The 27199-nt window shown below is 44.1% G+C and overlaps 2 protein-coding genes across 4 annotated transcripts in view; both read right to left on the reverse strand.

The window, feature by feature from the left end:
- Positions 1 to 448: 448 nt before the first annotated feature.
- LOC146573312 (uncharacterized) lies at positions 449 to 8571 on the reverse strand. Of its 3 annotated transcripts, XM_085278053.1 has the most exons (4): positions 8339 to 8571; positions 6145 to 6261; positions 1571 to 1687; positions 449 to 1010 (listed from the first exon to the last, which is right to left on the reverse strand). In XM_085278053.1, exons 1-4 carry the CDS (start codon positions 8429 to 8431, stop codon positions 825 to 827), a joined length of 513 nt encoding a protein of 170 aa, XP_085134179.1. In that variant the 5' UTR covers positions 8432 to 8571; the 3' UTR covers positions 449 to 824. The 3 variants fall into 3 exon arrangements, with proteins under 3 accessions (XP_085134179.1, XP_085134177.1, XP_085134176.1); XM_085278051.1 differs by lacking the exons at positions 6145 to 6261; positions 8339 to 8571 and adding an exon at positions 2271 to 2540; XM_085278050.1 differs by lacking the exons at positions 449 to 1010; positions 1571 to 1687 and adding an exon at positions 4723 to 5383 and having other exon boundaries at positions 8339 to 8556.
- Positions 8572 to 10243: 1672 nt separating this feature from the next.
- Positions 10244 to 27199, reverse strand: part of LOC146573313 (protein AF-17-like) — a 33464-nt gene continuing 16508 nt past the window's right edge. Inside the window, exons 10-20 of the mRNA XM_085278048.1 lie at positions 25017 to 25826; positions 24398 to 24594; positions 23368 to 23485; positions 23104 to 23170; positions 22602 to 22750; positions 18343 to 18543; positions 18030 to 18106; positions 17497 to 17867; positions 16803 to 16890; positions 14426 to 14638; positions 10244 to 13197 (exon numbers count right to left, since the gene is read on the reverse strand). Of these exons, the coding sequence (XP_085134174.1) occupies positions 13162 to 13197; positions 14426 to 14638; positions 16803 to 16890; positions 17497 to 17867; positions 18030 to 18106; positions 18343 to 18543; positions 22602 to 22750; positions 23104 to 23170; positions 23368 to 23485; positions 24398 to 24594; positions 25017 to 25826 (2327 nt within the window). The 3' untranslated portion in view covers positions 10244 to 13161. The remainder of the gene's footprint in view (positions 13198 to 14425; positions 14639 to 16802; positions 16891 to 17496; positions 17868 to 18029; positions 18107 to 18342; positions 18544 to 22601; positions 22751 to 23103; positions 23171 to 23367; positions 23486 to 24397; positions 24595 to 25016; positions 25827 to 27199) is intronic.

The following is a 27199-nucleotide window of genomic DNA, read 5'->3' on the forward strand; positions in this document are numbered from 1 at the left end:
CTGCTACTGGGTTGAAGCTCTTCTACATCGCTCCTCGCATCTGTTTACTGGTATCTCCTTCATTGTCTTGAAACTGTGCTGGAGACATCAAACCCCATGATGGCTCGTTTAGATGTGCTATCATGGAGCAGCTGGAAAACCTGTGCAACCCGAATTGAGTGCAGGTACTGTCTCATGCTACAAGTAGTCAGAAGGACCCCAGCAAAATGCAAAACCAGAGAAAAATTAGGAGGGATGACCAGATGGCAGTGATCTGTGAGCCTTAAGTGGCTCATCTTGTTCTTGCCTCTTCAGTGGAATGTGTTCTAACTGGAGAAACTGATATCCTGAAGGGGCAGGACATGGGGCCAGAGCTGCTTTAGCAAAAGTCCTGTTAAACAGATTTCCCAGCTAGAGCCATGAGAATGACATTTGTATTATTATTTAAAACCTTAACAAAGACATCAGCTCAGAGTACAGACTGCCCTGTTTATTTTTACTTTACATACACCATTCAAAAGTTCAGTGGAAAGAAGAGAGTGACTTGTCTCTGTGGAGTGAGCAGTGTGGGCTAATGACTGTCACAGCCTGCCACCAACTCTAATTTCATCTCATGGACATAAAACTGGAGCTTCAAAATCAAGGCCAGCATAGCACTGCATCCCAACTTCTTCATGGAGCGCCTGCCGGGTTGTTTCCGCAGGAATCTTCGATTCGCTAAATACCCCCAGTATAAACTGCTCGCTGTTTTACCGTAAAGTCATCCTAATGTGACTGCAACAGTGTCTTTGTCATGAAAGTCGAACTGATGAAAACACTGATGGGAAACGCACCCCCCTCCACCCTCAGGACTCTGCTGGTTCATGTAGCGGAGCAGACACAATGAAGTGCTCCTTGTGCGTGCCGTCGCAGTAGGGCGGGTTGCGTGTGTGTTTGCATCCACACAACCAAACCGAGGCGTCTTTCTCTGGGACAAAGCGTAGCGGGGAGAGGCCCTGGGCTCGGGTTTTGTGGCTTCCATCACAGAAAGGCTGAAAGAAATCAAAAATTAAACACTCATTTAAACAAGAAACAATGTGTAATGTGTAAAACTGTTTTAAATTTTTATATGCTACAGAAAAAAGCTTTCAGCGTTATAAATGGATCGGATTGTTTTGGAATTATGAAACCAATAGATCTGAAAATAATCTGAAACTTTACTCTTTAAAATGTTATAATTTTTCTTAATTTATTAAACAAAAAACAAAGCAACATTTATGTTTACGATGCTGAGATAATGACTGAATAAAACACCCGTGAAGCTGCCATAGGCTCCAGCGTGAACCCTGAATTTGACCAACAAAAGAAAGCGAATGATTGTGTAGGGCAGGGGTGTCCAACTCCAGTCCGTGAGAGCTTCTGTCTTGTAGCTTTTAGATGCATCCCTACTCCAACAAAGCTGGATCAAATTATTGGATTACCTCTTCAGCATGCTATCACGTTTGGCAACAGCCTGGTAACAAGCCATTCATTTGATTCAGGTGTGTCGCAACAAGGATGCATCTAAAAGCGGCAGGACCTGGAGTTGGGCACCCCTGGTGTAGGGATTCACCTGCTTCCTGCTGTGCCCACAGGTGCACCACGAGTAACGCTTCCCACCAACCAGCTCCACCTTGAAAGGCTTCTTAGCTGGGATGACTGGTTCAGGAGGACGTGTGGACAGCTTGACCTGAGGAAGAGGCAAACTTCTTTTAAAATACATTAAGCCAGTTTATTAGGAATACCATCCAATGTGGTGGGGGCTTGATTTTCACTGTCTCTGTGTTAGTTTGTTTCCTCCTCATCAGCCTTGGCTTCAGCTATCCTTCCTGGGTACACTTATGCATTCACACATATAAAATCTCCACTTACATAAACAAGCAAGCTCTCATACTGATATTACTGAAGTTCATAGAAGGCTACAGGCCTTGAGGGTACATACAATACTGCTCAAAATTCATATTAAACCTACAGTTCCCCACGTGATTTCTATGTTAGTGTAAGAATGCCTGTAGACTAATTAAAATCTAACCAATGAGGCCTCTAACCTCCATTAAAGCAGCTGGAGGAGCTGCGATGTCAAACATCTGTTTTCTATTTCCAGTTTGGGGAAAATAAAAATACAAACTTGGCTCTGCGTGAGTTGGTTAGCTTAAATGTGGTACAGTTTCTCCAGTGCATTACTTTTTAATGTGTGTGAAAACAAATGGCCCGTTAACAGTGCAGCAGCAGTCTGCATCACATTTAGAGAGGCTAACATGTGCAGCGATTACCTTGGAGACTGCCGTAGCGGCTAACCAAGGGTGCCTGAAGGTGAAACTGATCCATTTGGGCTCTAATTTGGTCACCACCGTGTTCATGTTTCCTCTGACAGCTGAAGGAAGATCAGCTTCTGACACCAGCTGACCAGCAACAATTTAAGAATCACGCGACAAACGTTGGAGACAAGTACCGCAAGCAAGGAGAGTCAAACGGAGACAGAAAAGCAAAACATAAACTCGGAGACGCAAGACAGCTAACTGAAGCTGCTAGCGTCCTCAACAGTCACGTGTTAATAGCTCAACCAATCACCGGGCACATGTCGGAGAAAGGCAGACTGAATGGAACTGATTTGGATATATGGAGGACCAAAATTGAAGTATAATGTATAGATTTATACATTATTTTACCAATATTTATAAGTCACAAGCTTTGAAAATATGAGCTATGCTGTAAGTATGTAACAAAATTTTAAAAACAGCAGAGAATAGGATGTATTTTTTACTCTCTTGAATGAAATCCTTCTGTGATTCAATGAAACACACAGAAAAAGATGAAATACGACAATAACACGTACAAACAACTAAATTTCTTTAGGGACAGAAGAAAGAAGCTAACACAATCAATAATATCAATTTAACCTATATACAAAATAAAGACTAAAAAAAATACATGCTACTATTAATAAATTGCGTCCCATTTTTTTTACTATTTTTTTTCTTTTATTTTTTAAGTACACGTCAAAAGCAAACTAGACAATGTAAAATTAAACTAATAATAATACCAATAATTATAAAATAATCCCAAATTTTATTTGAAAATGTCAGATAAATAGTTTGCAAAATATAGTTCAGCAGATCATGTAGAGAAACTTTACACGAAATACACAATTGTGTCAAAACCTGGAGCGGAAGAGCAACTAATCTGTTTCTAAACGAAACTTTTTAAAACTATTCCTACAGAGATGCAGCTTCAGATTCCAGAAGATAGTTTATTGAAATACAGTTTCAAAAGCCTCTCCACAGGTTAACCCTTAACAAACGACTTGAACAAAGGTGCCATACACAGAAAGGCCTTCAGGGGGCGCAGGTGCTCTCCGTCTCCAACTATACTCAGGGCTTTATGTAGAAACTCTTGGGACAATATCAGCACACACACACATCTTAGACAAATACTGATCATTTGCTCTCGAAACAACCTGTGTTGTGAGACAAATGTGTAAATTTCTAAAGTATATGAAGCGTCTATGTGACCAAAAATAATGTTTTAGTACGAAATGTGTGATATTCCCATGTTTAATGTTTACTATGGGATAACTTTCCTTTGGCTGAACTGGTCTAATACACTGATTAACTGAAGATTGAGTAAATCATAATAATGGTACTCTTCAAAAATAATATTTCAAATAAAATGGGTCAAAGGGCAAAATATTAACGATTATACTTTCCACACAAAACACTTCAGAGTGCAGGTCAAAGTGGATATGCTAAAAAATATTTAACAAAGCTTTAGATAGAATAAACAAGGCTGACTGATTATTATTTTCTTATTTTGAGGATTAGCTCAAAGCCAAAGCAGATAAATAGAATATAGCTGCCTTTTTCAAAATTATTTCATAGTGTCAGATTTCATGTGAAACTAAACAAGCAAAATATCATATTTACCAAGTTTATTGCATTTGACCTCAAATAACAACACAGAAATTATATTTAACATACAATGCTGTTTCTATCTGACAAAAGCAGGGGCGGACCAAGAAAAATATTCTTAGGGTGGCATGGAAATCTAATGGGGTGGCAAAATCAAAACTTTAAAAAAAAAAAACAAAACCAAAATAAACAACACATATGCAGATTCAAATGCAGTAAGTATACACGTTTCATATAAATATAGTCTTAATTATTTTCTGTAGCCCACATGATTAAACATTTCAGTTACTTAAAACGTGATTTTATGTACTGTATAACCTTTATAATAAATATATTTATAAATATATTGCTGCACCACATTTACACACACAAGTCTAACTTAAGTTTCACTGTTTTTTGTTAGACAAATCAAATTGTTACATGGTTAAATTTTTAAAATTGTTTGCGCTATGGTGCTAATGGTGGTGGTGGTGGTGGTGGGGGGGGGGGACACTATGCAATGTATTCAGTTTTAGAATAGCCAGGCTCAAAGTGTTAATGCTATCTTATCTGTTAATAAACAACACTGTCATATGCAAAACTAGGGTGGCACTATGGGTGGCAAGAGATCATTTTAGGGTGGCACAAGCCACCCCATGCCACCCTTTTTGATCCACCCCTGGACAAAAGCAGTAATCTGACTGTGACTCAGTACCACACTGGATAAACTGAATACAGCACTGATGAAATTAGCTATTGTGATTGGTCCGTTCAATGAGTAATTCAGTGGAGTTAAAGATCTTCACACAAGAAAAAAAGTCTCCATAAAAAGAAGAAAAACATTTGTAATTTTTATTTGGACAGCACCAAAAGCAGATTTACAAAAACACATAGTGCACATGGTTTAACCTTCTCCTGCCTACCCGTTACGTTTTATCATGTGCATACAAGAATACATTTTAAAGCCAACACACTAGACTTTCAAAGGTTACCAAAACTTTAGTAGAAACTCCTCTAAGGGGCCGACTCAGGAGGTCTGGAGTCACGCAGGAGGTGTTGGAAATGCTGCCTCAGGTGATGTCATTGTGACATTAACACAAAGTTTTCCCACAAAGCATTTTAATGGAATATATACTTGTCTGAAAGGTTAACATACAAAAGCAGTTTATAACAACAAAAACTCCATCTGATTTACCCAAAACAAACAAAGCAGCATTACATGATTTTAATATAAAAAAAATATAATTTTTTTAACATGATAAAACTATTGGATAACATGATTATGATGCATCATTTCCTGTAAAAAGACATCATTTAAAGATGCCTTTCAGATACTTCACTACATCCTGGTAGATGACTTTGAGGTGCGAGCCATCGCAGTATGGAGCGTTTTTGGTTTGCTTGCAGGCGCACAGCAGGACTGTCCTGTCTTTCTCGGGGGTGAAGCGAAAAGGAGAGATACTCGGAGCTTTTTTCGTGTGAGTGCCGTCGCAGAAAGGCTGAAGAAGAGGGAAAAAAAGCGGGTTGAAGACACAAACTTGAAACTTACTTTTATTAGCCTAAAAATGACAGGATGCATGTGCCGCAGACGTATGGCAGTAAGCAATCACTGTGGATGAACCCGGCTATAAGCTGCTAATAAGACAGACTGAAAGGTCTCCTGCTGTCGCTCCTCAGCTGACACATTAGGACTTTGAAACTGTGGACTGAAATTGGTTGTTGCTGGTGAGCAGTCTTCATCACCAGTGATGATCCCTGATACAGAACTGAGGTCAGTTTTAAGTAAAAGTTAACATTTTTGCTCTCTGTGAGGTTAGAGGTCACATGGTCCTCCACTGAGGGGTCCAGAGGTGCCCGAGAGACGGGCCAAATTCAACCCAGATAAATCGAAGTGATCACATCTGTGCATGGTTAGGTTTTTCATGCCGTTTAAACATCAGTCAGGTGTTTATCATAAAGGAAAGGATCACGTGTAAACCAGAGGGTCTTTTCTTTCTTTTCCTGGACACACTGAAATGAAAGCACAAAGCCCAGACACCGACGATGGATTAGAGTTAATCCAGTTTCCTTTATGTTACTGGGACCTCATCAAGCACCAGTTGGTCTCAACCAGCACGGTGCTTCTTAAAGCGTGGCTTTCAGACGGGTGGGAACGTAAACAGGAGTAAATGAGGCGAAACTTTACGTGATTGATGAGCTGCATTAGCTTTTACCCCAGATGACCCTCCAGCCCCAAGTGTCTCTGAAACCTGAGCCTCACCTGCTTCTTGCTGTGGCCACAAGCGCACCAGGCGTAGTGTTTTCCAGCAGACAGCTTCACCCTGTAGGGAAGCCGGGCGGCAGGGACTGCCTGGGTCGACTCCAGACAGCACTGAACCTGGGGCACAAAGTGAGACACAAACTTAACTTATCGTCCACACTAATGGATACCACAACATCCTGCAGTGACACATCCTGTGTGGTATAAACCAAAACACAACTCCAGGCTCTCAGAGGGCTGTTTGAATAACAATCAGAGTGATGGAGTGCTGCCTCACATGACCCGAGGCATTCGCAATCACACAAACTCCTTCAGGTTTACTTTGAGAACACAAATTAAAAACGTATGTTAAACTTGTTTTGCTTACATCACAACATTACACTGTAATCGCTGTGATGTCACTGTTTTGGTTCCACTGGATAAAAAAACTCAAACAAATGAATAATAATGTAAAAACTTTGAATAAGTGGGTCTACATTTTTACACTCAAGCTTAACTCCACAAAGAAAAAGAGGAAGTGGGACTGGGAAGTCAGATTAGTGCTTTCTGATTATAGTTTAAGTTTTTTAACCTCTGGAGCTGAAAAATGAAGCCAACCCAGACTGTCACAAACTGCAGTTCCTCTGAAGTCCTCTAAAAGATGGACAGTCACCATGGCATCGCCTGTTTTGAAGTCTCCAGCGGAGTGGTTGCTTTCAGACGGTAAAGGTCACCAGAAATGACTAAATGTGATGGTAAATGGTAAATGGCCTGTATTTATATAGCGCTTTACTAGTCCCTAAGGACCCCAAAGCGCTTTACATATCCAGTGTGGAAAGGGTTACAAAGCCATTTCTGACAGAGTCCAGTGAATCACAGACTCATCCAGGAGGTCACAGGAGAAACCAGAACAACATCTGTGGAACCGACTTGCCTCAGTGAAGTTTGGTATTCAACAACAAGAAAGAGACTGGGTGAAAAGGAGGGCTCCACAGAGAAAACCACTGCTGACCGAAAAAAAACATCTCGACCACCCACAAGAGTCTTGGGAAAAAAAATTGTGCGGACTGACGAGATAAAAGCAGAACTTTTTGGAAGGTTTGGGTCCTGTGACATCTGGGATAAATAGCATTTCATTAGAAATGGTAAATGGCCTGTATTTGTATAGCGCTTTACTAGTCCCTAAGGACCCCAAAGCGCTTTACAGAACCAGTCATCCACACATTCACACACTGGTGATGGCAGCTACATTGTAGCCACAGCCACCCTGGGGCGCACTGACAGAAACCTGACGGACACTGGCGCCACTACCAGTAGGCAACGGGTGAAGTGTCTTGCCCAAGGACACAACGACCGAGACTGTCCAAGCCGGGGCTCGAACCGGCAACCTTCCGATTACAAGGCGAACTCGAGCCACAATTGCCCCATTAGAAGAACATCAAACCAACAGTCAAACACGGTGGTGGAAGTGTGAAGGTCTGGGGATGCTCTGCTGTTCCAGGACGACTCGCTGTGGCTGCTGGAAGCATGAATTCTGCTCTCTACCAGGAAATCCTGAAGGAGAATGAATGAAGCAGGACAACCATCCAGAAACCACACCAGCAGGTCCACCTCTGGGTGGTCTAGTCAAAGTCTGGCCATATATCTGATTAAGGTTATCCGAAATCATCTCATGCTGGAAACCCCCAAAAGTGTCTGAATTAAATCAATTCAGCAAAGATTGGTGGGCCAATTTAGGGGGCGGTTACTCCTTTACACAGGGCAGGTGAGTTTGGAAGAAATCCTCATTTAATAAGTGCATTTTGTTTTTACTCTCGTTATCTTTGACTAATATTAAAATGTGTTTGATGTGAAACTTTAAGTGTGACAAAAATGCGAAACACTAAGACGTCGAGAAGGGAACGACTGCTCCGCATCCATCCTGATATTTTATAACTCCAGTGCGTGCACGTGAGGGGGACCAAGCCCTCACGTGCTGTACCTGCAGGTTGACTCTCACAGAGCATCGGGGCTAAAGGTGACTGAAGGAGGGCGCGTCAGGTTGTTTGTTTGCACAGAAAAAAAAGAAGAAAGAAATCGGGAAATGTCGGCAGTCTGCTCCGTGGATGTCCCACCGTGACTCAGCATTCTTTAAATACGGCCGCAGCAGCAACGAGAGCAACACGAACAGCTGATAACACAATAATTAACACGAACACTCGGCAGGCAGACTCACTGTGGGAGAATAAGCAGCCAGGAGGAGCTGAGGTCGTCGGAAGGTCTGCGCACCTCCTCTGCGCATGGCGACTACAAACCGGGCTGTGTTCATGCTGCTGCGGGCCGCTTGTACTCCAGCTCCTGATGCTCCTTTAGAGGAAATCCGCGCACAGCTGGTTCACAAAACTTGAACCGACTTCAGTAAAAGTTACAATATGGCTGACAATGCAAGCTGATTGGGCTGTAAAAGCCTCCCCGCGATGAGGACACGCCCCCTGTCTCACCGCTCCTCCTCCTCAACTTCCTCCCACGCGCTGCATCCATCGTTATATCGCTCACAGCTGCAATAAATAATAATGTACACACCAGTCGTTAATGAATGACTGACTGCTTCATTACTCAGATATCAACCCTGAATGCGTGGAAGTCCACTAGCGCATTTTTTTAAAAGAACACACATGAATGACTTAAACTAGTGAAGAAATCACATATGTGAAGATGACATCAAAAGCTTTTTATTTCCAAGTGAAAACGAGATTCCACATTAATGAGAGTAAATTTGTTTTTTGTTCTTTTAAAATATATACATTTCAGGGATTTTTTCTGCACTTAAATAATTTTCATTAAAAACGTGTTTTTAATGTGGGGGACATCAGTCATATAACCATAATTTATATTTTCGTTTATCTATGGGCAGAAAAAATAGAAAAAGTAAGCACGTAAGTAGTAAGCTAACACAGACTTGGATCAGTCATGTTTAGTGACCCCCCACATCCTGATGGGCTTTCCTCAACTTAAAGCAAGAAAGTCAGTATTAGTAAATATTTTATTAACGTTCACAAACCATTATGTTACATGACCCTTATGAAGTCTAAAGCTTGCCTTATTAAACAGATATAAAAAAGGTTATTCAGTATGTCAAAATGACATAATAACTTTATATAATTGTTTTCACGGTCTGATAATAGCATCATGATGATGCAGTGCTTATGTTGGTGTGTATGTGCATGTTCTCCCTATAAATATGATACGTATTATGAGATTAATAAAGGATGAATCCTCACATAGACCCAATGAAAGGGGAAACATTTTCAGACTAAGAGTAATAAATAAATAAAATAAAAAAGTTTTAAAAGCCACGCAGAGGTCACCAGACTTACTTTCCAAACGTTGCCTGAGGTGAAAAAAAATTCAATATTTTTGAACAACGTAAACGTCATTAAATTGGAGCCTAAAATCACGTGGTGCTGATGAAACCACGCAAGGTTCAATTTCCGATCCCTTTTTATTTCTTGTTTGCTTTTCTGGTAAAACTTTACAGACTCGGTGTCCTTTCACAACGCCGACGATAAACAAACCTTCCCGTGAGGTCCGGTAGAGTCTCAGTGATGCTGGACATCACGACTGGTTCAGAAAGCAACAGCTTGGAGTCTTACTGGTTCAACAGATGACACCACATAAACCTGGGCCCTCATTTTACCACTGGTATTAATCAAATGGCCAACTGGGTGTAACCCCAAACTTCATACCAGGACTGCTGACCCCTTAAGAGTCAAACCCACATCCTTAGATCCTCATGCAGGGCCCTTCTGACTGCAAGCTTAGTCTAATTTTGCCATCAGGACTCATCGAACTGAGGACATGAGGCTCGCAGAAACCCTAAAATCCTTTAAAGCACGTCTTGAAAGTCATTTTAATTGTCTTCCCATTTTAACATGAATAAATCAGTTCATTTCTAATAAACCTCCAAAAAAGGTGAACTTTTCATAAACTTTACAGCACGTAAGATAGAAAGCATTTTTCTTCACTTTCTGTATTTCTCATAGTGGTGTAAAGTCAATGTGTTCACTTTACCTGAAGTCGATTCCTTTACGGTGAGTAAAATACACCCACAGTTAAATCACTCGACATCCAAGAGAAAATGTCAAAGAACTCAGTAAAATACATTTATTGACAAAAAAAAGTTGTCTTAATCTGTCCTTTTAATTTTACACACAAAAATATCAAAATACTTTACAGGGATTTTAATCTGAATATCGTCAAATTTGCTTCAATCGATTCTCTCAAACAAATACACTGTACAATGACAACGTGCTTGTCCTTTTAAATTCAGTGCTCATTTCATTTCCTTTTTTTTTCTCTTCAGGGAACAATGCATTTAAAATTATGCATAGCTATTACTTGGTATTTAGCGATACATTTGAGAGACATCACTGCATTTCATGCAATTCATATCCCGATAGTTAACTTTGCCGTCCATCAGACGTCACTCGGAGCCAGGTGCTTAAATGTTGCAATACATAAAAGATACACAGTACGACATTCATAACATGAATTATCTTTACCCAAACTTCAAAGCTTAAAAGAATGAATGTGTTTTTACACAAACATATTAAAGTATACAACTCGGATCTCAAAAAAACAAACAAACAAACAAAAAAAACATTTTACAATTGGGCCAAAGCGCCCCAGTGCAACATGAGAAAGAAACTGTTTCAGAAATCCCTCGCGCCGCTCTGCAGGCGATCGTGTGGTCGCGCTGGTCATACTTGGTAAATTGCAGACCTCCCAGCAGGAGTCACGTTGGCTCATGTCTTTGTCAACATTCTCCTTCTGTCATTGCTACAGTATTTATCACCAACCATTGAGCTGCGTGAAGCTTCTGATGTCTACATGAGCTGCTAACAACATAAAATAAAATAAAATAAAAATAGATATCACATGTATGGGAGTTCATGTTCAAGACTCCAAACAGAGTGACAAATGAAGGAAGGAGGAGATTAAATAATCCCTTCATTTGAGGGCGAAAAAGGTGAAATGGTGACGAGCCTTTGTTAGTAAAACTGAGCTAAGCGGAGGTGTCGCCTCATAAAGTGGAAGGAAAAGCTTATTAGGGGAGACCAGGGACACCTGTAACACCCAACGCTAATGTATCCAATCAGAAAGCTAGGACGACGACACGCCGGCAGGATTAACGAGCTCGTGTCCAAATTGTTGCCTTTTGTCTATTTTAATGCTGCGCAGAAAGAGGAAACGCAGATCGTTCAGTCATGCTACATTAGAGCATCATTTTGACACAGAAGGAATGAAAGCTAGAAGATGAAGTTTTAAAAGTCTTCTCAAAAAACATATCAAACGTCTAGTTTCTGCTCGTCTACACCACAGACGATAAACTGGTGCAGTTTTAATTGAAACTGCAACATATGTCATGTTTTTGATGCAACTATTTTGTGAGTTGTGAAAGAAAATGTAAAAAACCCAAAATGCCACAGCTGCCCCCGGTCGCCCTGCAGCCTCCCTGTTTCCTACATCGATTCTGTTTCTGCAGCACTTTCATTACGAGCGGTTCAAACTGCTGTGCAGATTCTCTACAAGTCCTTTTTCTCAGGTCTCTGAAGCACAAACAACTCAAAAACATTCCAACACAAAACGCACAATAGAAAATGCTTTGACACTTTAGTCACCACTATACGCTTCACACGTTTTTCCACTGTTGAAATTATCAGTCAGCTATCAAAAGTATATAAATGGGCTTAGGAAGAGTGCTTTCGTCGGACAACGCGACCCTCCGTGTACCCGCAATAAAAAAAAACACGTTATCAAAGAAAGACGAGAAGAGAGTGAGCCTTTGGGCTCGTGGTTTCCTCTGTAAATCTAACATCATTAAGGCATTATCTATCCAGTATTGCTAAAAGAACAGCTAGTTGGTGGACATGAAAGGAATATCTATGTATGACAGTAAAAGACTGACACTTCAGGACAGGAGTGCAAAATACTCAGAAAAATCAAAAACCTGTTAGTCCCTAGCGACCTATGAAGTACCGAGCATCCTTTAGAAGGTACTGTGTTGATGGCTAATTTGCTCTGTTAGCTACTAACATGCAAAGTGCACACTTGTTTAGGAAAAAACTATTAATTTCTTACTTACAATTTCCAAATGTTTGGTTTCGTCCGCTTAATCTCGACAGCAACTAGAAGGATATAAAAGTCTTGAGAAACTCTGGTGGTGGTCTGGAACAAAACCCGGCGCTCGCCCGCAGACGATGGCGGCTTTCTGGACACGCAGGTGCTGTGTCATTTTTACATTTACATGAGTTAATACCTTAGAGCAAACACCAAGATATCTTTTTGGTGGGCATTTTATATCCAGTGAAGGCTATTGTGGTAATGAGTCTGCACAAAAGTCAACAATGAAAAATACAAAGTCTGAGGTAATAACTAGCTTAATGTCGAAATGCCACTAACCACACATCAAAAATGATTGTATGTTGACCCTTTACATAATAAGTGCCCGTGAGAGGCTTCACATATAGAAGATCTGGATGAAATTGAGTGGGGTGAACACAAAGGGAAGACACAATATTGAGGAAGACAGTTGAGGTTGCAGGAAGTGGCAGAAGTCCGCTTTTTTTTTTTTTTTCTTGCTTTTTTTCCTCGCTGACGCACTGAATGGAAACTCTGGAGGGAATTCATGAACAGTCAGTGCTTGGGAGGTCAGAGAAGAGAGACTCAGACCTTCGGTTCATGAACTCTGCCTTCATCAGCAGCCCCATTGGTCTAGCTAACAAATTAGTGCAATTTAAGAAGAGACCACTGTATTCATGCTCTCTGAAAGCTGCCTACACACAAAAAAAACCCTATGAGAAGAACCTCTGATATCAAGAATTTCAAAACACGAAAAACTTCACCTTGACATTAAAGTCCATCCTGTTGTACATTCATAAAAGAGGGCTTAAGATAAAGACGACAGAGAAGGAGAAAGTCCTGGAAATTTGACCTCTTCAAGGCGGCACGTCATGCCTGATGTTTTCATCGGAGCTGCTCGCGTGTTGTGGAGAAACATCAGCCATTCTTGTCTCCACCTTTCTCTCCAGTAGCCTGAAAACACAGAGAGCAGAGGGTTTCCAGCACATCTTCACCTTCATCTGAAGTATAACAGGACGTCCAGATATGGGCGAAATAAATGTGGACTTGAGGCCACTACACCCCGAGCGCGTAGCTACATGAAATTCAGAGTTTTTCAGATGCGAGCTTGTTGCGTAAGCGCCTTCACACACTGAAAAGTCTGTATGAGGTTTCGTGGTTTGATCCAGGAGCTGAATCTGTATCACGGCCGCTTTCATATGTATTTCATGATGTCAGCGGGTCAGTTCGAGTTGGGATCACGTCTGAGGAGGCAGAGAAATGATTTCAGAGAGCCGACTGACCGGAGCAGCATGGAGCTGTGTGTTAAACTGTACTATTTAACCACACGTAGTAAAGTATATACAGCACCAGTGCACGTTTTGAGCTGCACTGCTAAATGGAGTGCTTTGATTGGTCAGATCTTTTTATTCACATATGAAAAATCGAGCTTTGATATAAATGCAGAAAATTTGTGAGTGTGAATGTAGGGTAGGAATAGGACAAATATTTGTAAAGACATAAAATATTCGCATGGATTTTAAGCGGATTTTAAGGACTTGTGGGACGTGTTACCGAGGTGGGTGGAACATTTTAGATTTCAGCTTCTCTTCATTAGCTCCAGAGCTGGATCTAAACGGCTCCATCTTATCTTAAAGACCTCGTGGTATCGTATCACCCCAACAGAGCACTTTGCCCTCAGACTGCAGCTTACGTGTAGCTCTTTCTAAAAGGAGGATCTGAGCCTTCAGCTTTCAGGCACTCTTCTGAGGAACCAGCTACCAGTTTCCTATGAAGCTTGAAAAGGAAAGCGACTGGACTTCTTCAAGTTCTGCTCCGTAAATTACCTGGATGACTGAGAACCTACACAGACACAGCTCCCAGTTTGGATTTAGGAGACAGGCACCCTGTCTACTTTTAAGACCAGGCTTGAACCTTTTTGATAAAGCAGATCGTTAGAGCTGCATCAGGTGACCCTGAACCTTCCCTTAGATATGCTACAATACGCTAAGGCTGCTGGAGGACTTTCCCACGATGCACTGAGTGTTTCTCCTCTTCTGCCCATGTGTTTATATGGCACTACTTCATGTCATTAACTTTTATCTACTCTTTTGTCAATGATTGATAAAAACTCTTGGAAGTGAGCTGTTGAGTTTCTTGGTTCCTGGAGTTTTTCAGGAGGACAATCACGAGTATTACTCACTCCGGGTTTGTGAAGCGTGTTCTCCTGCAGCCCGAAGAGCCCGCCTCCTTGGCCTCCCTGCAGGGGGGAGGCTGTAGCTGAGGACAGCAGGTTGGGTGACTGGGCAATCATGGGTGAGTTGGGGGTGGAGGCGAGAGCTCCTGTCAGCGTGAGGCGCTGCAGCTCCCGCTGACACTGCTGCTGCAACATCTGGCACACCAAGGCCTGCTGCTCCTGGAGGAGGATGAGAGGAGAGCGGCTTTAAGGGACGAGCAGAGAAAAGGCGCTGATGGGGGTTTGTGTGGGGGCTGACAGTGCTGGGAGTCTGTAAACGCCGAGCAGAAGCGGCAGACCGTCACCAGGGGGCAGTGTTGGACACAATGCTACTCTTGTTCACCTGTGTATTTGCCGGTCATGTAGCTCCTGCTGGGAATGACAGCGTGGACAAAGAGCGTCTCTATGTTCAAACTGACTGTTAAAAACAATGAAAACTGTCCCCTGGAGCCACTGCGTGTTTGTGATCTTTGATGGGGTTTTGCATCTTCTCCTCAATGACCTCCGCTGTTACTCCCTTTCCTGTTTGAGCCATCTGGCCTTCATCACCCTTGAGTTACATGCTTTTAGGCCTTGTAGAGGAGAGCCTCACAAGTGTTTTTCCTTTGAACTGCATTCAAGGATTTCCAGGAAATGCCAGTTTCTGTTTAAGTTTGGGGATATTTGTATAAAACAATCGTACTTTGAACAATCACGCTGCCATAACTGAGCAGCACTCCTCTGTCAGGTTTCCTGGCACCCTCATCTGCTCTGGGTTCTTTAAAGCAGCTTCCATCAAAAATAGCAGAACAGAAATGCTGAGGCATGTCTGGAAGAGTCCAGCTCAGGTGTCTGGGCGAGGATGCACCTGCGCTTGTCGAATTCAGGGTCAAGTAGTCTAAGCTAACTTAAGAGCAGTGGAGAGCACCCGGGGACAGGAGTGGCAGCGAGTGATTTTTACAGGGTTCCTGCCAGAAGGACAAACAGCTACAGAGGCGAGTGCACTGCCTCGCTCTGCTGTTACTGGATTGGCGTTAGTAACAGACTGATAACTGATAACACACCTTATCTCAGGAAAACCTGGAGCAGTTCACATTGACCGTACTTCATGTGTGTGAGTGGGAACTCTCACAAGTACGTTTATTTTCAAACTGCACGTGTTTTATTTTATTTTTTAAAAATTGGACGTAAAAACTGTAAACAAATGTTTAGTCGTTCTGTTTCACTGTCGCCTCGTCTAACAGAAAAGTGAAAGTATCCAGTTCCCCGCTGTCTTTAGTCTATTATATCAAAGTACTTATAGTTTACAGTCAAACAGGAAACCCACTGGTTCCTATATTTACAGTGCCTGACTGGTTTGCACCCCACCAAGCTTTCCTCACTTTGCATGTCAAATAAGGGCGGCTGGTTCACTTCGACACAAAACATTATTGTTGGTACAATCTCTTTCTTAACTAACATAATTGAATCGGTTAGTATCTCTATATGAGGTCTTGCTAATGGTTAATATCACAGTATTAATCTCCCAACTTCAAAATGTGTTACAGCAAGTTCCTGAGTTACAGACAGTAATAAATTCTTTGTAAAAAGTTAGTTTTTACTGAACAGGATTTCTGAATGAGTCTAAAAATAACGCGTGAGATTGCCCCTGATGTTAGCGCTTATTCAAATAGCCCTGATTTGCTCGGTGTTCCCGTCACGACCAAACATCAGAGAGCTGCTCCGTTTCTGAGGCGTGAGCGAGAAAATATTCTGTTCCTTTTCTGATCCTAAATCAATTTAAGCCCTCGGTTCAAAGCTTTTGCAGCACAGATTTTATCGCTGTGATGGTTCAGTGAGCTAATGAAAGTGTTTATTAATGAGTCGAACCAAGCAGCAAACACCGGAAAAACTGCAGTTCCTCTAATGGCCACTTGATTTCAGCTTACACTCCCAAGTAAGTATGACCGACTTTACAGCATGCGAGTTTTTATTTAAGCATAAAGTTTGCATCTTTAGGGGAATGGCTGCTTTGACTGACAAATTGATGCAATTGGATGAAGCTGCAATAATCAGGCAAATAATATATCTTACTATGTGCTTATACGTACAAACAGACCATCCAAGAAATCTGTGGTTCAGTTTTCACCAGACGAATTCTAGCTTTACTTTGACATTTCTTTATACGTGCCATTTAATTATCAGGTACACGGGTCTGTGCCACGCGCCTCGCTAAACAAGCTTTAGCTGATATGCTTGTTTATCTGTTTCATGACATCATCACACCACGAGTCAGAAACATGTGGATAGAGAAAAATGTCAGAGAAGCTGTGAGAAAATGTAAAAATCAGAGAGAACGACAGAGCGACGAGGCGAGTGTCCTTACAGGTGTGAAGTTCTGCGAGGTGAGGAACTGCTGCAGCTGCTGCTGCTCCAGAAGAAGCTGCTTCTGCTGCTCTGACAGGAACGGCGACCTGAAACAGATGTTGACATGTGGAAGCACACCTGTCAGAGAGCGCCACCGAGTTTAAATGTTTCTCACAGATTTAGATTTTGGGGTCAGTGGGCAGGCACACATGTTCTCGCTAATCTATTAATAAACAGTGTTTATAATCTCCGACGGAGCAAAGACGTGATCATAAATAACTGACGAAACAAATATAGTGGGTCTTTCTTCCTGCCAATCAACTTCAGCTGGCGGTGGTTCTGCTGCAGCCTCGTCACGCTCGCTGTGGCGGCACATGAACCTGCTCCTCTCCACCTGCTGCAAACCTGGGGGTGGAGTGGTCGTCCATCTCACCACAGCTCCTCAGAGCAGGAGAAGAACCACCGACAGCTGCAGTCCATGACAGTCCGCTACGTCCTACTATGGGGAAGACAAGAACGTGGCCAGCTGGTGGCAGAAACACTAAAATTTAAAAATAGGAGTGAGGGGATTCTGCGCTTCAAAAGGATAGAAAAAGAAAAGAAAAAGAAATCACTGAATGCTAAAAAAATCTGAAACAACCAAAGTTAGTTAATTCATTTAGAGGCTCTTGTTTTCTTCTTCTGTGGTTTTTACAGACAGATTTTTTACGTACGGACTCGCACTCTTGGGAAGCTGAAAGCCTTGAGCCAGCGCCAGGGGGTTGAGGGGTGGAGGTTGGGGTCGCAGGGCCGGGAGCGCGGGCTGAGGAGCGTTCTGCACAGGCGACTGGATCACTCCGTTCAGACTGCCGAGCACGCCGTTCACGGCCAGCTGAGGACTTCCCGCGATAGACGCCATGAGTCCGCCCACCACGGGCAGTGCGGAGCCGCCGGCCTGAACGATCGCCCCCAAACCGTCGTTCAACCCTCGATTCAAGCCGTTCAGCAGCGGCTGCCCGAAGGAGGCGGGGCTCTGCTGAGGAGGGGGGGTGCTCTGGAAGGAAAGAGACGAGCTGCTTCGGGACGGACTACCGGAGTGCAGCTCCTGGAACAAACACAAGAGAGCAAGCGAGCAGCTTTTTACTGAGTTTACCGTAAAATTGAGAAAATCTACAAAGAGGCTTAAAAAAGACAAATATACTTGCTAATGGTGCCTGACGGGATTGCACGGTGATTTTGAGACACGAAAGGAACTAAAGTTTCTCACCTCAGACGAGGTAACAAAGGAGGTGTCATTCAGGAAGCAGCTTTTGGGCAGGGGACTCTTATTGGTGCTCAGGGGGTCTAAGGAATGAGAGCCACAATCACAGGGTGAAAACTACCAGGTTTGCACTGAACACCATTTTCTGTACTATCAAAACTGTTGCTACGGTTAATTAACATCAATAAATCATCCGTGTGAGCGGGTGGGGCTGCAAAGGGAGGATGAAGGAATGCAGCTTAAAAAAATAAAAGAAGGCGATGGGATTTATGTGCCCTGAAGTTCGCTTATGAAAGTGGACAGAGGAGCTTAATCTGACCTTGGGTGGATGACAGGAAGTTGATCTGGGCGGACGTGTGCATGGAGCCCTGGGTGGAGTGAAGCTGTGGAGGGAAAGGCACGGCCAGCTCCGTGTTGAGCAGCTGCAGTCGCTCCTTCTTGGCCGTCAGGCTGAGGATCTGGTCCTGGAGCCGCTGGTTCTCCTGCTGCAGGGAGTGCAGCGACTGGAGCATCTCCATAACTGAGGGGACAAGAGGACACGCCACACTTCAGTCCAGTGTTTCCCACCATCTTCAAAGAGGCACACACTATTTTAAATTAATTATTAAATAATGGAGCTGGTGATGCTAGTCTGCATTCTGCGCTGCAGCCTCTGTGAGCTCAGTGCAGAATTTGGTTACGGTGGTCTTCCTGCTCAAAGATCTGCACAGTAAAAGAGGGACGACTGCCCTCAACAGGCACATTTTAAACTGAGAGTTTCTGGAGAGGCAGCTGAAACATATCAGACCCTCCCTGGCCTCTGTGATCACCTCCACTGATTCTCTCACTCTGTGGAAGATTTCTCTCTCTGCCATCTGGGGCTCCAGCAGGTGATCGCGCTCTTTTTTCTATTCAGCTATAATGCACCACGTGGGAAACGGCACCACAATACCACAACGCCCCAGCAGCGCATTTCACTATCAGAGTTCAGTATCGCCTCAACATAGCATCAATGTATGACTCACAAATGTCGTCAGATTCCCGGAGAGATGGCTGAAATTATCGGTCCGGATGTGAAAAACAATTGAGCAGGGACCAAGGACGCAAAAAAAGTCCCAGCACTTTATTTTATTTTTTTATTTACAATATAGTAACTCAGGCATAATGCAGCACACACTTACGTAGGTCAGATTGTGGGCGCTACAAAGGTTCCCCGCGCGAGTCTAAATCAGGCATCGCTCGTTTTCAACAGTCCAGCCTGAGGCTGAGCCTTCAGCTTCCAGGCCCCTCTCCTGAGGAACCAGCTCCCAGTTTGGGCTCTGGAGAATGACTCCCTCTCAACTTCAAACTTTTAGTTTTGATAGTTAGAGCTGCATCCAGTGAACCTGAACCATCCCTCAGTCATGCTATTTTAGGCTCAGGCTGCTGGAAGACTTCCCATGATGCACTGGGACTCCCACTTCTCTCTTTCGCTCGCTATTGCATGTCAGTGGGTTTTGAGTTCTCTCGCTTCCTGACCCCATTTTGTAAGTATTTCTGGGTTAGGAACTCCAGCTGTCATCATTACTGTAAGCATTATTACGATTACTGCCTGAGAAGTTTTAGGATTGGCTCGGGTTGGTTGTTTTATCATTTTTAGCGGGCGATGGGTGGATCGGCACGAAAGGGATCCAGGAATATCAGTTAAAATTGGACCTTTCACATCACAAACACAGATGAACACTGGAGGAGTTCTGCTCTCGGTATTATTATCATAATTATTGTATTTACTGTAACAACCAGCTGGTGGTGCTCAAACAAAAAATAAGTACTAGCATTGGATGTTTCCTGCCTCTCTGCTCTCCTCTCACCCCAGCCGGTGGGGGCAGATGGCCGCCCACCCAGAGACCGTTTCTGTCAGCAAGCGCTTGATCAGATTAAACTTGCTTTGCTGGAAGAGCTGCTCAATACAATCAAGGGCACAGAGCAGTTGATGGGCGTACAGTTTTCATGTATTGCGAACAGTTAAACTTGCACATCGACCCAAAGCAAACCTTCTGTTTTTGTGTAGTTAAACATCAACACGCCGATTTACTGGATGTACTGGGATAAACTAGTCACGGCTAAACGATCGGAGATATGTTTGACAAGAGTGGACCCAGCAACCTGCACTGTGCTTTTTTTTAAAGTCCTGCACTGTCTCACAGGTGTTTCCAATTATTCTGGCAGTTCGGGCCCCCGCTTGGGTTGAAGTCGGGCAGAGTTATGCTGGAAAATATTAGAGGTCACAAAACAAAGGCTGGGTCCTGAAACATGCCACATTTTGAGCCTTTTGCACTCAAGTTAAGTCACTTATTTTTATACAACACTTTGCTGTTTAAGTAGAAATGAGTGTGTTTATTTTGAGAGTATGTCACAAGTTACTAGTTAGGCTCAAAAAAAGAAACGCACACAGAAAAATCTGCAAAATAAATGTTACGCTTTCTCATGCAGATAAATATAATTAAGGTGAGGACTGTGGGGGTATTTCCTTTTAGAGAAATACACCTAGCTGAGCGCGATGAGACCAAAAAGAGAAGAGCAGCAACCATGGAAATAAAAAGCCGTGTGCATGCAAGCGTGAGCCAAAAGCACTGACAGTGCTGGGTGTAGGAAGAAAAAAAATGAGCAAATATAGATTTGAAAGCAAGTGTCAGCTGATGATGTCCCTGGAGAAAAAGTGAGTCAGAGCAAAAGGCGGTGAGCAATCTGGTTCAGCGGAGAGACGAGCAGAAATACAACGGCAGAAACAAAGCAGCTGCTGGAGCAGCTTTCAGAACCGAGAGCACATCTGATCTCTTGCTGAGCTTTTTTTTGTCCTCACACAGGTACATTCATCATCTGACGACAGCACGAGGCACACACAGAGGCCGGCAGCGTCTACGTGTAAGGTTCCCAACATTTCTGGCTTAAAATGAAGTGAAAGGTTCAAGCAAAGAGTCCTTTCTGTTTCTCAGATCTGTTTTTGAAGGATTCTGAGAGGCTCAAAGATCTTAGCACTGAGCAAAGTAGTACTAAAACAACCCTGCAGTTCCTCTGATGGCCACTTGAGGCTCCTGTGTTAAAATGCCCAGTTTACATCTCACTGCAGGAAATGGTCTGTAGACATGGTCCATAACAGCTTCATGCTGGAAGAAACATTTTCTTAAGTCACCTGGTTTGATTTTTTTTAATTGATAAAGTTGGTGGCGTGGCTACTCTGACTGGCCAACAACCGATTCTTACAAATAATACGACTGGCCGTGCGGCTAACTGTACAGCACGCCACACGCCATGTTAACAGACCACTCAAAGAAGCACACGCCTCACAAGTCTGTGCTCCAGCCTGCTGAGTAAAGTTCGAATATTTTACGCACTCCTGCAGTTTATGAGGCAACTTGTACATATCACTCTGTTTATGTCCGTCCTTTATGCACAGAATACACTTGCTGGCCACTTCATTAGGTACACCAGTTCAGCAACTCGATGCATTAAGGTCAAGGCGAGCAGCTGAGGTTCAACCTGAGCATCAGCATGGGGAAGAAATGTGATTAAGGTGACTTTGTTGATACCAGGCAGGCTGGCCTGAGTATTTCAGACTGCTGATCTTCCCTCATAAGCATCTCCAGGGTTCACAAAGACTGATAAAGAAAAGGAAAATATCTGTCCAGCAGCTCCCTGGGAGAAAATGCTTTGTTTACACCAGAGGTCAAAGGAGAACGACCAGACTGCTTTGAGTTGACAGGAAGGCAACAGTAACTCAAATAACTCCTGGTTACAACCAAAGCATGCAGAAGAGCACCTCGGTTGCTCTTCTGCACCTCAGAAAATTAGAAAAACGATTCCTGCTCTGATGAGTCTCGATATTTGCTGTGAATTCAGACGGTAGTCTCAGACTTTGGCGTGAACAACATGAAAATAGGGATCTATCCATGGTTCAGTAACTGAGAACTGTTCTTGACCATGTCCATCCTTTTATGAGCACAGCGATCCCGGTACCGGTCCGTGAGTTGTTTCGTACCGCGCCGCGAGAGTTGAGGCTCGGGTGTGAAATTTACGGTTTTCGGGGTTTTTATCGTTAACTTGGTTTCCCCGGGTCTTTTCCCGTGTTGTAGTTGTGTGTCTTATTTTGAAAGAAATATTTACGTGTTACCATAGCGACCAGAGAGCATTAAGGGGCAGAGAGGAGGATGTTACTCTCAGTGTTGTTGGCGCATTTCAGGAGGACGCTGCTCATAAAGTTACACAGTGAATTCGTGTTTATTATTAGTTTTTTAGTATTTTTTATTTTGTTGTATTTCTCCGCGACACCTTAAAGGCCGGTCCGTGAAAATATTGTTGGACATTAAACCTTTGGGATGTGGTGGAAAGGCTGATTCTCATCATGGATGTGCAGCAACTGCATGAAGTTATCCTGTGAATATGGACCAAAATCTCTGTTTGCATGGCACCTCGCTGAATCTTTGCTACGAAACAAGTTCTGAAGGCAAAAAGGGGTCGAACACAGTACCAGCACAGTAACTGCAGGTCCATCAAGTATATTTGCCATTTCATTCATCTTATAAACACTTTTCAATATCTAGTCCCACTGGCCTTACTTACTGTTGACTCCCATCTCTCCGTTGCTGTGTTTCTCCAGCAGCAGATCAATGTGAGAGCTGGCTGGAGGGACGTTCTCAGGACGGGCTCTGACTCCGGCGCCCAGCCCGTCCCTCTGGTCGAACAGAAGAGGAAGACAGCTCATCGGAGACCTGGGCGTGGAAGAGGATAAAGTCAACAGGAAGTCAGAAGCGACACGTCACAGCTTCTGCAGCCAAGCTGGGAAACTACCAATCATCCTCTGTGGCTGTGGTTTGTGTTTTTATCCACATAGACGCTTTGATTGTTAACCAGCTGGTATTTTCCTGTTGCTGGTAATAAAAATGACAAAGGGAAAAATCAACCAAGTGATGATTTGAACAGATGAATGATGCGTCACCAGTGGTTTGTGCATCTCTACTTGCTGACTCATTTCAGTCAGTAAATCTGAAGTGTAAGAATGATGTATTGTTTTCAGGATTTGACACTAAAAAATAACAATAAAGACAAAAAAGCAAAGACTCACTGCGAGGAAAGACTCTCTCTCGGTGAGTTCCCCTGACATGGGAAGCGACAGTCATCGAGGTCAGACTCTGAGAAAAGGAACAGACATTAATTTCATGTGCGCTCACATTTACTGAAAGGCAGCGTCATCAAAGCGCCGTGTTTACTGCGCAACAACAGCACGTTTAATGTTGGATTTCTGAAAGAGGATTTGAGCCAGAGCAAGGTTTTTTTGTGAAGCTTATCTAAAGCCAACATTCGTTTCTCAAGAAGTGCTTCCTGTCACCTGGCAGTGAGGTCTGGGCTTGGCTCAGTAGTGGCGGCAGTGTCAGGGCTGTGGAGAGACAGCTGGTGAAAGGCTGAGTGGAGGTCAGGCTGTAGGAGGCGCTGGAACCTGGATTCACCTATAAGACAGCGAACGTCAACATCTGGCTGACAAAGAAAGCATGGAGATAATCACGAAAGGATTTTAGTTTAAAAAAAACAACTCAAAACTGATCTTATTGTGAAGAAAACATCCATCTACTGGAAACGTAACACACATCTATCAAAAATAACTCGAGAATGAATTGTGCTTCCAGATTCTTCATGACTTCCACATCTGTCCGCTCATCATTGTTTATGAACACACTCACTTTCTTTCAGCTTGTCCCAGCCGTCATAGGCTACAGGGTACCTGCACAGGTCAACCAGACACACTCGCATTCACACATACGTGCACATTAGAACCCAACATGCATGTCTCTGGACGCGAGGTGAAAGTATCCGCACCGCTGTGCATGATTACGCTGCTGCACTCAGTTTTGGTACAACACTCCACTTCTTTTCTTATAAAGCAGACACACCCTGTTCCACCCTGAACTGTGTATTTCAGTTCGAGCCAAGACAACTAAAAGAGAGACTTTGATGACAACTAAGGGAGTACAAGTGAAGACGTGTGGAAGGACTTTGGTGTCTGTCTGCAGCTGCTTTTGTCTCAGGATCATTCGGGGGCTCTTGCGGTCGGCTTTTGGTGCCGGGTGTCAGCTTTGACTCTGCAGCACCACCTCTCTTTACCCCAGTTGCACCCAGTGACTGTAATGAGTCATTGACCTGCACCCACAGAGATGCTGCAGTGGAGGCAGGCTGGCACCAGCTCTACAAGTAAAAACACCTGCTAGTCAGAGGCTAACTCCGCCGTTGCTGCTTACTGTAAATCGTGATTATGAATTTTCCTATAATCCTCAGGCCTGAAACTTCATGTGTCATTTAATTTTGTTGAAATGTTGTTTGCTGACACAGACGCAAGCAGCACACGTCCTCTCTTTGTGACGTACCTGTGTGTTTGACACAGCGTTGACTGGTGGAAGAGACAGCGAGGAGTGGGATGGAAGGAGTCCTGAGGAGAGAGGGGTGCTACACATGCCCCCTCCCAGGGACAAGGAGGTGCTACACACCCCTCCACCCAGGGAAAGGGGGGTACTGCAGACACCCCCGCCCAGTGTGAGAGGGTCCTTGAGACTGGAGTAGATGCCTGAGAGACATAAAAGAAAGAAAGGAATAAGGTGTTTGTCGTTTTCATCTTAGAAGTCGTATGACTGCAGAAAGAGGAACACGTGAGCCAATCAAATGGAAAGTAGGGCAGGAAATGCACTACAGACACGTGCGGCGCACACAAAAACACCATGTAGGACAATATCACTGCCTCGCACAGATTACACAAACGTTCTGAAAGAGATTTAACAAATATTTTAAAAGTGGTGCCAAGAAACAGTCGACTTATTCCGTTCATTCTTAATTCCAGGAGTTTTTTTCGCTGCGCTTCTGATACAGAGATAAGCTGCTGCGTGCAATGGAAACGCACCAAAGTGCAAAGAGATAGCGCTTCAGTTTTTTTCCTTCACCACACACAGGAAGCTAGAGGGCTACCGCACACGCCCACTCGCTCAGACTCACCAGAGCCGAGCAGCGAGTTGCCGCGGCCTGTAGAAAAACTACCAGTGGAGGACGAGGAGGAGGAGAAAGAAGAGGAAGTGGAAGAGGTGGCGGTGGGAGGCAGCGTCGAGGAGAAGGTGGGGTGGGGGATGGAGGACGGGCTCGGATAGAGCGACGAGGTTAAGGCTAGGGGAGGCGGCGCTGTGTGGTGATGGTGGTGGTGGTGCTCCTCCTCCCCCCTCCTCTCTCGGTTCTTGCTCCCCCGTGGGCGCCCCGGGCCGTGGCGGCTCTTCTTGTTGCCACGGTGCCTCCTCTCTCGAGGCAGCGGCGGTGGAAGCGTGACTTTGTCCTCCGGGTCGGCCTCCTCCAGGATGGGCGGCGTGCTCAGCTGGGATGGCTTGCAGAGGGATTTGGAGGGTTTGTAGTCGCTCGACGAGGAGATCTTTCGGATCTTGCTGCTGCTGCCGAGCCCCGACGACGACGTGATGCGCATGATGGACCCGAAGGTGGAGATGGTGACTTTGTTCTCGAAAGGGCTGGAGTTGCCTTCTGGCCTGTCGTGACCTTGCGACCCTGCTAGCGGGCCCTCAGCGGGGGTCAGTGCTGGTGGCTTGTGGTATTTACAGTCCTCCTCCTCCTCTTCCTCCTCCTCGTCTTTTTCCTCTTCCTTTACATCCTCCTCCTCCTCCTCCTCCGCCTGGACTGCCGGTCTCCTGTGACGCTCCTTGCGCTCCTCTCCGCTGTGGTCGTCACCTCCTCGGTCATGTTCACGCTCCAGGCGGGAAGAAGATAAGAACTGATGAAACTCCTGAGCAGACGACAGGGAACCACCTGAAGGAGAAAAACAAAGAGTTAAAGTCAGACACAAACGGCCACACGACCTCCCTCCGTCTCCAGGGTTCAACAGAACCCAGTAAGAGAGGAGAAGCTAACTGGTCATGCACAGGGCAATGACGGTGCTGCCACCAATCCCAGTTAGAAGTTTACCTGTGAAACAAACTGGCTTAAGTGAAAGCTTCACTAATGACAGTGTTTTTTAGTACGAGGCCACTGAAAGAAAACCAACTGGTGCAGGACTCTACAGAGCGAGCGTTTCTCTCATATTCGAGACAGAAATGGATCCGTGCTGAACGTAAATTGAATTTAGGGGCACGTGTGTGGATGAAAAACCCAGCGAGCTTCTGTTTTTCTCAACAACACAACAGCAGCCAAGATGATGCAATCACCCCTGTTACAGTGGGGCAAAAAAGTATTTGGTCAGCCACCGATTGTGCAAGTTCCCCCACTTAAAATGATGACAGAGGTCAGTAATTTGCACCAGAGGTACACTTCAACTGTGAGAGACAGAATGTGAAAAAACAATCCATGAATCCACATGGTAGGATTTGTAAAGAATTTATTCGTAAATTAGGGTGGAAAATAAGTATTTGGTCACCTCAAACAAGGAAAATCTCTGGCTCTCACAGACCTGTAACGTCTTCTGTAAGAAGCTTTTCTGTCCCCCACTCGTTACCTGTATGAATGGCACCTGTTTGAACTCATCATCTGTATAAAAGACCTGTCCACAGCCTCAAACAGTCAGACTCCAAACTCCGCCATGGCCAAGACCAAAGAGCTTTCGAAGGACACCAGGAAAAGTATTGTAGACCTGCACCAGACTGGGAAGAGTGAATCTACAATAGGCAAGCAACTTGGTGTGAAAAAAATCAACTGTGGGAGCAATCATCAGAAAATGGAAGACATACAAGACCACTGATAATCTCCCTCGATCTGGGGCTCCACACAAGATCTCATCCCGTGGGGTCAAAATGATCATGAGAACGGTGAGCAAAGATCCCAGAACCACACGGGGGGACCTGGTGAATGACCTGCAGAGAGCTGGGACCAAAGTAACAAAGGTCACCATCAGTAACACACTACAACGGCAGGGAATCAAATCCCGCAGTGCCAGACGTGTTCCGCTGCTGAAGCCAGTGCATGTCCAGGCCCGTCTGAAGTTTGCCAGAGAGCACATGGATGATACAGCAGAGGATTGGGAGAATGTCATGTGGTCAGATGAAACCAAAGTAGAACTTTTTGGTATAAACTCAACTCGTCGTGTTTGGAGGAAGAAGAATACTGAGTTGCATCCCAAGAACACCATACCTACTGTGAAGCATGGGGGTGGAAACATCATGCTATGGGGCTGTTTTTCTGCCAAGGGG

The sequence above is a fragment of the Mchenga conophoros genome, linkage group LG6, assembly GCF_057382185.1.
Source record: "Mchenga conophoros isolate Kocher_MC1m ecotype Shallow Benthic linkage group LG6, M_conophoros_male_GT1.1, whole genome shotgun sequence".
NCBI classification, from domain to species: Eukaryota; Metazoa; Chordata; class Actinopteri; order Cichliformes; family Cichlidae; genus Mchenga; species Mchenga conophoros.

Coding starts and splice junctions, on each gene's coding strand:
- LOC146573312 (XM_085278053.1), bottom strand. CDS start 8,431: ATGAACACAGCCCGGTTTGTAGTCGCCATGCGCAGAGGAGGTGCGCAG. Junction 6,262..8,338: donor TGGCTGCTTATTCTCCCACA/GTGAGTCTGCCT, acceptor TTTGTGCCCCAG/GTTCAGTGCTGTCTGGAGTC. Junction 1,011..1,570: donor GTGGGCACAGCAGGAAGCAG/GTGAATCCCTAC, acceptor GATTTCTTTCAG/CCTTTCTGTGATGGAAGCCA.